This window comes from Giraffa tippelskirchi, chromosome 5 (assembly GCF_054371585.1).
Source record: "Giraffa tippelskirchi isolate mGirTip1 chromosome 5, T2T-mGirTip1v1.2.pri, whole genome shotgun sequence".
Taxonomy (NCBI): domain Eukaryota; kingdom Metazoa; phylum Chordata; class Mammalia; order Artiodactyla; family Giraffidae; genus Giraffa; species Giraffa tippelskirchi.
In genome coordinates this window covers 166,166,070-166,176,161 of record NC_137279.1, presented here as the reverse complement: position 1 = coordinate 166,176,161, position 10,092 = coordinate 166,166,070, and the positions used below count along the sequence as shown (strand labels likewise).

Below are 10,092 nucleotides of genomic sequence, written 5' to 3'. Positions count from 1 at the left end.
TGTGAGTGAACATGTCCAGGCAGAGCTTGCAGAGAATGGCGCGGTGGGCTCATGTTCTTTTCCCTCTGCCTGGGAATGTGTTTCCCAAGGTGGGGCTGTTCCTTCAGCTGGATGCTAAAACACGTGGAGCAGAGCTGAAGCAGCTGGCCTGCAGCCATTGACTATGACATGAATGAGAAATAAATATTTGTTGTAGTATTAATAATAAGCACTGAGATTTGGGAGTTGTTTGTTACTATAGCAAAGCTAACTAATACATCATTAAACTGAAACCAGCTGCTCTACTTAAGATCGACTAACTTAGGGTTTTCTGCTCTGTGTGCTGTCATCTGTGAAGGGCAATTTGCTGTGGAATGTTTACAAAGAACCAGGCAGCTTTCCTTCCAGGTGCAGGTCCCTGCCTGTGGCTTGTGGCTATGGAGCCGAAGTCCAGCTTCCATCCTGAGCCTGGCTTAGGCCACACAGGCCATCCTGTCTCATTTCCCAGCTAGATTCTGTGCCCTTCCAGATAACAAGGCCTGGCCCAGCCTTGCTTCACTGCAGTGGCTATGGTGATGGGCAGCCAGGGTGAGCACAGGAGTGTGGGGCAAGGCCCCTGGGCACTCCCCTTCCATAGGGGCGGGACCTGCAGGGTTTGGGACAGGTGTCTCTCTTGTGAAGTGGATGGGTGTAGTGAGGCCTGTGGGCCATGCCCTTACCTGGTGCCTCCGTGGACACTTGCCCATGCCTGGGATTCCAGCAGAGCTGAATCAGAGCTCCCCACAAGGACTTAACCCTCCTCCACCTCATCTTACAGATGAGGAAACTTAGGCTCAGAGGAAGGACAAGGGCAAGGCTGAGGAGCCAGCATCTTTGGCATCCCTAACGAAGCAGAGCCTTTCCCACCATCCTAGGGACCCTTCTTCCCACAGACTAGAGTGCAGCCCTTCTCAGGGCAAAGGGTCAGGGATGGAGGTGGGCCTCCCCAACCTGTCTGGTTACCTCCATGGATTTAGGGTGTCGGAGAACTTGGTGGGGGACAAAAAGCCCTCTTACACCACCCCCTGATGAAACACTTCTGGAGGTGCACAAGGGCAGGCAGAGAGATGATAAATGGCTGTCAACATGGAGAGCAAGCACTATGCAAACCCTCATCCTAAGCCACGTTCTCAGTTCTAGGATCCCAATTTTATAAATAAGATGGAGGCACACAGTCTCACCAGTGAGTATCAGACCTGGGATCTGAACCCAGGCATCTCACTCCAGAGCCCACCTGCCACCTCTCAGGTTCCTTTCCTTCTGTTGGCTTTACCAACATTTAATGGGCACCAACCAAGGGCAACCAACCTAGACAGCATATTAAAAAGCAGAGACATTACTTTGCCAACAAAGGTCCATCTAGTCAAGGCTGTGGTTTTTCCAGTAGTCATGTATGGATGTGACAGTTGGATGATAAAGAAAGCTGAGTGCCGAAGAATTGATGCTTTAGAACTAGGGTGCTGGAGAAGGCTCTTGAGAGTCCCTTGGACTGCAAGGAGATCCAACCAGTCCATCCTAAAGGAGATCAGTCCTGAATATTCACTGGAAGGACTGATGCTGAAGCCGAAACTCCAATATTTTGGCCACCTGATGTGAAGAACTGACAGACCCTGATGCTGGGAAAGACTGAAGGTGGGAGAAGGGGACGACAGGATGAGATGGTTGGATGGCATCACCGACTCAATGGACATGAGTTTTGAGTAAACTCCAGGAGTTGGTGATGGACAGGGAGGCCTGTGTCTGGCCCTTTATCACTTCTGTGGCTCCCTCCATCTCCAGCCTCAGCCTAGCCATCCTGGCCTCGGTTCAGCTATGGTAGGAGGGTGCAGAAGTGAGAGTATCAGCTCTGGAGCCCGGCTGTCTGCTTTCTGCTTCCAGCCCCATGACCCACTAGCTGAGTGGCCTCAGGCACCAGTCCTGTCTGCAACTTGAGGATAACAGCACCTTCCTCATGCAGGTGCTGTGAGAATTCAATGAATTAATCTGGGTGTAGCACATGGAACACAGCTTGCCTCATACCAAGAGTTTATGACACATATTTTATTCTCCATTCTTGCTATGGTTTTAGCTTATGGCTTTTGTACACTGTTCCCTCTGGAAGACTAACTTCTTCCCTCCCTCCATTCCCACTGTTCCTCCATTTAATACCTATCAGGACCTTCCATCAGGCCCAGCTGCCTCCTCCAGGAAGCCCTACTGGCTGGCATCTTATATCCCATGAGCCCTCTACCCTCTCTATGCTTACTGCACTGTACTTGATTACTGAATGGTTGCTCCCACTTCTCTGGAAACTTGAGTCAAGTACGCTGAACTGTGCATTGTGCCCTGCCAGGACCTAGCACAGCACCTCCTCAGCACACAGCAGGTGTATAAAAAATAATTACTGACTGATGACACAGGAAGGAGTGATGAATTCTGAACAGACGGGGGTGGGAGGTGGAGGGAGGCCACCACACCTAGGGGATATGGGCCCTTCAATTGAAGGGATTGGTGAGGTGGGAGGGACTTCAAGCTAAGGCAGGAGCCTTGAAAGGGCATATTCCAGGGGTAGCACACATGCTACCAAGCTTAGTAGTAATGACTGCCATGTACTGGGCACTTAGGTGTGCCAGAGAGCATTCCAGGTGTTTCATGTGAATGGGCTCAATCTGCCCAATCTCTGGGAGGCAAGGCACTTCACAGCACCATTTTACTGAGAAGAAAAGTGGCATAGAGAGGATAAGTAGCTTACAGAGCCAGCTAGCTAGTGAAGAGTGAGTCACAACTTGAATTCAGGACTCTCCTCAGTCCCTCAGGAGATACAAACAGTAGCAAGACTGGGCCCCTGCTTCCAGGAGTTGGCAACAAACCAGAGGCCCTTGCCTGCTCACTCCAAGGTTATGGTAAAAGTTTGGCAATATGACCTGCAATGTCCCTGACATGTCTGCCTGGGTAGAATTCAGTCTGCTGAAACCCTTACCAGCACCAACGTCCTGCCCGTGGCACTCCCGTCAGCCCATGGGCTTAACCGTTAACTGGTAAGTGCCTCCACCCCACTCTCCCAGCCCTACAAGGTTTTATTTTATTTATTTATTTTTTTCTACAAGGTTTTAATCACAAGCTCATTAGCACCTTGAGAGCTGCTGGCTTAATACGAGTGGACACCACCCCTGCATGGAGGTCGTGCCTGAATATGGGAGCCTGAAAGTGCCCACCCCATTGTGCTGGCCACGCGCACTGCCCGCATAACCTTCCAGAAGGGCAGCTACACTTCCCAAGCACCTGCTGTGAGCAGACCCTGCTGTCCCCGTTCTCCCAGTGAGGAAACGGGCACAAGAAGTGTCCTGCACAAGGTCCCATAGCTGCTAAATGGCCCAGGCAGTCTGACAGTAGAGTCTCTGGGTCACTATGATCTAAGTTATTATTTTAAATTAAGTGAAATACTTCGATCTTTTCCTAAAAGTTTGCAATAACATCATAAAAATACTTTTTTTTTCCAATTCCCACATTATAGAAAACTTAAAAAAATTATTTTCCTAATTCTAAAAGTCATGTGTGCCCTTAGATCCAAACAAATTCTAAAAAGCATCCTGGCCTCTAGGAGTAGAAATGGACAGGGGAAACTGAAGAGGCCTGGCGCTCAAGTAGTTAAGGAAATGACAATTTCAAGATTTCCACAAAGCTCCTTTATTGATAGCCCAGCAGGTGTTTCTTGCATTAAAACACCAAATATTAATGGAGCCCTTGATTTACATTCTAAGCTTGATTCACACGATGGTTTTGTTATGCACCAGCCTTTGAAAGTCCCCAAGTATTAATTCTGTTAAATTCCCAGCCAGTTGCTTCTCCATCTCCCCAAGGAATGAGCAATGATAATACAGCCTGTACCTGTTATTTTGCCAGCAACCCTATTTCATCAATTTATGGCAAGAAGTAACGTTGGCAAGTTCAGAAAGGATAGAGGAATGTACACGGTTTGAATATTTGTCTTTCCTCTAAGGAGATGGACCCTTTCTGCAGATGTTACTTAATTCTTGTTTGTGCCACTCCCCAGGAAAGTTGTGAAGCAACATAACAAAAAACCAAAACCCAGGTCTCAATGTTAACAGCAGAACCTGATCATTTCCTAAGTCATCCCATGCAAGTCATCGTGGTTCCAGAGAGCACACTAGGGGTTAAGCTTTTCATATAAGTCAGCTCAGCCAGCCCTCAGACAACCCAAGGAGGTGTGGATGCCATTATCATGAACGCATCTCACAGAAGAAGAATGTGAGATGCACAAAAGATGAGTTATTTGTCTATGATCATATACCTGCTAAGTGGAGAATTGATTCTCTATTCAAGGTCCTAATCTTTCCACCAAATTATACTGCCCCCGGCTACTGCAAGAAACACTGGCTAAGTCATCAAGACACCCGGGTTTCAACTCAGATGGATGTTGAGCAAGTCACTGTGTGCTCCTTGTATGCATCGCCCTTGGAAAATGGGTATCTCTTTCAAGCCTAAAGGCCCCTGTAGCTCAAAGGCTGACTCAACCAGCCATCACTCATGGCAACAAGATTGACCCGAGATAGCCTAATTCAGGAGATGCAGCACCTGGTCTGCAATCAGGCAGTTTTGCCAGTCAGATGGGTTGCAGCAGGTTAATTCCCACTGCAGGCTTATCTCCCATCTGTGAAGTGAGGGCTAGACAAGCAGGCTGCAAGCTCTCCTGTTCTAAAGTTCCATGATTCTACCTTACCCTCAAATCATTCCATATCATACACATTTATGAGAGTTTTAAATTAACTAGTTTTCTATTCCCTGAAGCTGATTTTTAGAAGTGCTTATTCTTACATTAGGCTAGCCTTCCATAAAGTATGCTTATGAAGCACAAATTTAAATTTAAAAAAATATTTAAAGTGCTCATTTGTGCTTAATTCTAATTTCTCTACTTCAGGCTAAGTTGATCAGACATATATAATCCATTTTACTTACTGGAATCATTTTGCCCAGGCAGAGGCCATTCAGTATAGTGACACAGGCACAGGTTTTGGTTAGTACACAGATTCTAGCTCTGATACATAATAGCCGTGCATTCTTAAATTGCTTAAGTGGAACTTCCAGTTTCTTCATCTGTAAAATGAAGATTTCACAGCACTTACCTTGCACAGTTTTAAGATCTGAACACAGCATATATAAGTGCTGAAAGGAGACAGCTCACGTCAACCTGATAATGCACAACTGAAATGACTCAAACATTCAACCCTGCAATGTGGGCTCAGAGGACACTCCACAAAATTGGCGAATTAGAATCATCTGGGGAATTTTAAAACTGCTGACGCCCAGGCCACACCCCAGAACAGAACCTTGGGGTGGGACCCAGGGGATTCCACTGTGCACCCAAGAGTAAGATCCTTGTGTTACAATCCAGCCTCTCTAGGTCTGCTCTCAGAATCCCGTCTCCTGGCCCATTCATGCTGGCCCAGAGCCCAGCGGTAGCCTGGGAGTCATTAGGGCCTGGCGTCTATATTCATTAGGAACCCTGATGGTGTGTCCTGGGGGTGAGGTTACTCTGGCAGGATCAGTGGTCACAAACTGCTGGGAAGCTGTTTGGCAGGCAGAACAACAGGCCAAGACAACACTTCAGTACTAGGACCCTGGCCTCAGGGAGCTGACCATCAATGACAAGAGGCTGGCAGCCATACAGTGAGCTGTGCGCGCCGAGTGAGAAGGGTGTCGGTGCTAGTAGGAGAGCATAGGGGATGCCAAAGACAGAAATCATTGCCAGGAGCTGCTCAGCATGTTTCAGGAGGTGATGGCTTTGAGCTTAGCCCTGAAATATTCTCCTTAAGTATGGACAAGTCGTGACACCAGGGACCAAGGATGGAGAAGCTGATCATGCTCCTGGGGGCAGGAGCAATGAAAGCTCAAGCTCGCTGCCAGTTCTCCCCAGCACTCAGGCAGTGACCTTCTACTAATAATTCACCTCCGTCATGCACGGCTCTAGGATCCAACTCTGCAGCCAGGACGAAGTCACTGTAGCACTGGAAGCCTGCAGACACTTGAGGGAAGAAATGGTATAACATGCATTTTCCAGTTACCCAATTTTTTCTTTTTGCAGTGGAGAAGTAGAAAAAGGAGAGTTTCCAGGCAAGAAGCTGCTGCACTGTTAACATGGCAGGTGTTACCACTGTTTCCAATTAACATGCAAACCTCACCCCAACAGTCTGACTTTATTCAATCAATATAACATGATCTCAGTGCCAGGCCAACTCAAGAGGGAGAGCCAGGTCTCTGGAGGTGGTTTGGGGGCCATTAGCTAATTGTTTTAACTTTCCGGGCAGCTTAAACGATGGAGGACCAGAGGAACCAGATCTGCCTGTCATGAGCCTCTCGAGGAACCAGCCAGTCAGCTGTGAGGACTTTACAGATCTAGTTCCATTTTCTCACGTCACAGATGGGGAAACTCCAAGGCCCCAGCAGGGGAGGGGTCATGTCCAAGTCACTGGTGAGTCAGTGGCAGCCAGGTATCCTGATTCTTGTCCCCAGACCCTCAGCCCACTTCTCAAAGGAGGAGGACTGGTGGGCTGCCTGTCTGGACTGAATGCAGCAAGAGGCCCAAAGTCAGACTGCTGGAGCTGGGAGGGCATTGGCCATCAGGAGGCCCTCAACCTACATGTGGTGTAGGAAACTGCTGAGAGAAGGGAAGTGACTCTCCTGAGGGCCAAGATGACAACTTGGCTCCTTCTAGCCACTACCTCCAAACAGAAGCTTCCACAGTGGAATATGAAAGATAGGGTATGTGGCGGCACAGCCAGCCCACACCAAGGGATCAAGTTAACAACTTTAAATACAAATAGTCCAAACAAATGACTATAACTGGCTTTCCTAACATGGTCTCACCTTCCACGAGCTGCTCTGTTTCTGGGGAGACCAGCTCCGGAAAGCAGTACAGGAAAGGCAGCATTTCAGTCAACACCAAGGCCGTGAGATGCAGTGGGAGGGGTCCGGGGGGTGGTTCAGACAACCTGCACTTGGCTCAGTAATTCCAGGACTCCTTCTCTGGTAAGGAAGACCACCTCTCCGGTATTCTGGCACCAAACCTCAAAATGTGCAGGGTCGTCTAGGGCCCTCTTGGCCACGATGATCACAAAGGGGTAGCCGAACTTGTTGGCATCTTTCAGTCTGTTTCCAATGGTCAGATGGGTTCTGTCGTCCAGCAGGACCTCCCCTTGGAGCTGTGGTACCGCCTCTGTGATGTGGTCATAAAGATGCCCTGCGAGCTCTGCGGCCGCCTCCTCCTTACTGCCCTTCTTGGGGGGGATGAGGCAGATTTGGTAAGGGGCCAGGAGGCCAGGCCAGCGGATGCAGTCTTCTGTAGAGAGAACTTCAATGGCAGCGGCCAAGATCCGTGTCACGCCCAAGCCATAGCACCCCATTTCAGCCAGGGATGGCTTGCCGTGGACATTGATGAACTGGGCATTGAAAATAGAGGAGTACTTGGTGCCCAGGTAAAACGTGTGCCCTACCTCGATGCCTTTGGTTTCGGTCAGTGGCCCCTGGCAAGCAGGGCAGTTTGTCTGTGACGAGTCCAGAGTCTCCACGTTGGCAGAGAAGTGGCAGCTGGGACAGAGCACAAGTCGGTCCTCTCCGACGTCCACTGGCAGCTGGAACTCGTGGGACATTGTGCCCCCGATGCTGCCCACGTCAGCCTGGACCTTGACGCATCGCAGCCCCAGCCTGTTGAACAGGCTGCTGTAGGCATCACACACCAGGCTGTAGGTCAGCTGGGCAGCCTCAGGGGAGGAGTCGAAGGTGTACATGTCCTTCATGTAAAACTCTCGGCCGCGGAGAAGACCAAAGCGGGGTCTGGGCTCATCCCGAAACTTCCTCGTCACCTGGTACAGCAGGAACGGGAGCTGCTTGTAGGACAGTGTCTTCTGGGAGGCAACCAGGGCTGTAATGGCTTCCTCGTGGGTTGGTCCTAAGCAGTATTCCTTGCCGTGTCTGTCTCTAAGTCTCAGCAGCTCCCTGCCCATTGAGTCCCACCGGTTGGTGGCTCGCCAGAGCTCTGCTGGACTGAGGCTGGGCATGTTGACCTTCTGTCCCCCGATGGTCTGCATCTCCTGATCTATCACCCGCACCAGCTTCTCCATGGCTCGGACAGTGTAAGGCAAGAGGTGGTAACATCCGGGGCTTGCCGGGTGGATGAGGCCCACCTGCAGCATCAGCCGCTGGCTCTTACAGGTCAGGTCGCCAGATCTGCCCTCAAGAGAGAGCACCTGGTCTTCCCGAAGTTTCTGGGGCTGGAATATGCGGGACAGCAGCAAGCGCTTCCCTCTCCCGGGGGCACAGTGGTGAAACCCCTGAGGAGCATACTGCGAGAGCTGATGGCTGCAGGTGGCCAGGGCGGGCAGCGCTCTGCATCTTGTCAGCAGCCCTTCCATGACACCCTGGCACAGGGAGTCACTTGTGCCTGAAGAAAAACGAGCAGAAATACGTGTTAATTGTGATCCGACACCCTGCAGCAGTCAGCACAGATCGTCCTCCAATAAAATTTCTATGACAGCCACCAATTTTGCAGATGCAAAAGGATATAAACTCTTTCAAGGTTCTTGATTTATACTGCCAAACTTAGTGAGCACCCCTAATCAACAGCACATCCCACGGAACAAAAGCTCTCCTGCAGTATGCTGAGAACAGGTTACTAATTCCCCTCAGCTCTGGGAAGCTCAAATCCCCCCAGGTGGTTCCCTCCAGCTTTCAGCAGCCTCAATCCTTCAGCTGGTCCCCTCCAACTTCCAACAGCTTCAACAACTTCCCCTGGGCACTGTACAAATATTATCATTTCCTTTGTGGCCCATGACCTGAAGACAGCTGGGAGGCACGGCCACAGAGCCCTAGTATGCCTGCGCAGAAAAATGCAGGCCCTGGAGGCAGGACACATGTGGCTCACACCTGGAGCCATCACTTCAAGTCCCACCTCAGGCCGGTGGCTCAAGCCAGAAACTCCTTCACCCCTGACTCCTCGTCAAGCAAATGAGTCTGTCTCCAAGACTTCTCTCAAGTCGACCCCTCACATTACAGTGGCCCAGTAGTTGTGAAATTTCAGCAAGCATCAGAATCACCTGGAGGGCTTGTGGGGCCTCATCGCCCGAGTTTCTGAGTCAGTAGGTCTGGGGTGTGGGCAGAGAACTTGCATTTCTCACAAATTACTGGTCACAAAGACCCGAGGCACACAAGGAAGTCCTGCTATTTCACAGTGGAGGAAATAGACTAAGAAACAAAAATTATTCAAGAGTTTATGTGATTGTGACCCCGCCCCAATCTAGGCACGGGATGCACGTGGAAAAACTGACACCAGAGTCCTCGGTCTCCGCGACCAGAACCGAGCCCTCTCTTCTTCCGCAGTGTCCCGCCCGTCCCTCAGCCCTCACTGTTACCCCATTCACCAACCGTAGTCCCAGGGAACTTCACCCGCGCAGAAACCGCCACACAAACCACCGCGCCTGCGCCAAAGGCCTGCCAGCACAAGCCCGCTTACCCTTCCCACCAATCACAAAGCCGCGCTCTCGGGGCCTGGCCCCACCCCACTCTAGACTCCAGCGAAAGGTTTGCCGGAAACTTAGCCAAGGAGAGAGAACGCGCTCGTAGATTGGCCTAGGCAGCAATAAGTAAATCACCGTCCCGGAAGTGCCCTCTAGGATTGAGGGAGGAGTAACTCTATGATCAAGGCCGATCGGGTAGGTTTTGGAGTCTGATGTTCCCGCGCTGGATCCCAGGGCCCGCCTCTGTGTTAGAATGGGAGAACGGCTGGGGAGTGTGTAACCATGACAACAGTGGGAAATGAGGCTTCGAATCTGCCCTAAGATTTTACAGGCTTTCAATTTAAATAAATTAAAAATTTTAAAGAATTGAAATAAGGCATTCTATTTAGTCTTAAAGACACTAAGTCAGACTTCCACGAAATATTTTTTGAGCAGCTGCTGCTGCTAAGTCACTTCAGTCGTGTCCGACTCTGTGCAGGCCGCCAGGCTCCCCCGTCCCTGGGATTCTCCAGGCAAGAACACTGGAGTGGGCTGCCATTTCCTTCTCCAATGCATGAAAGTGAAA

General features: G+C 50.3%; 1 protein-coding gene across 5 annotated transcripts; it reads right to left on the bottom strand.

The window, feature by feature from the left end:
• Window positions 1–3,668: 3,668 nt before the first annotated feature.
• Window positions 3,669–9,803, bottom strand: PARS2 (prolyl-tRNA synthetase 2, mitochondrial). 5 transcript variants are annotated; one of them, XR_014053364.1, is made up of 3 exons: window positions 9,108–9,481; window positions 6,883–8,455; window positions 3,669–6,040 (listed from the first exon to the last, which is right to left on the bottom strand). XR_014053364.1 is itself a non-coding variant. In XM_081489131.1 (2 exons), the coding sequence occupies exon 2, from the start codon at window positions 8,424–8,426 to the stop codon at window positions 6,999–7,001; it is 1,428 nt and encodes a 475-aa protein (XP_081345257.1). In that variant the 5' UTR covers window positions 8,427–8,455; window positions 9,663–9,803; the 3' UTR covers window positions 3,669–6,998. The 5 variants fall into 5 exon arrangements, 3 of the variants coding, with proteins under 3 accessions (XP_081345257.1, XP_081345256.1, XP_081345255.1); XR_014053363.1 differs by having other exon boundaries at window positions 9,436–9,481; XM_081489131.1 differs by lacking the exon at window positions 9,108–9,481 and adding an exon at window positions 9,663–9,803 and having other exon boundaries at window positions 3,669–8,455.
• Between the last annotated feature and the right edge of the window lie 289 nt (window positions 9,804–10,092).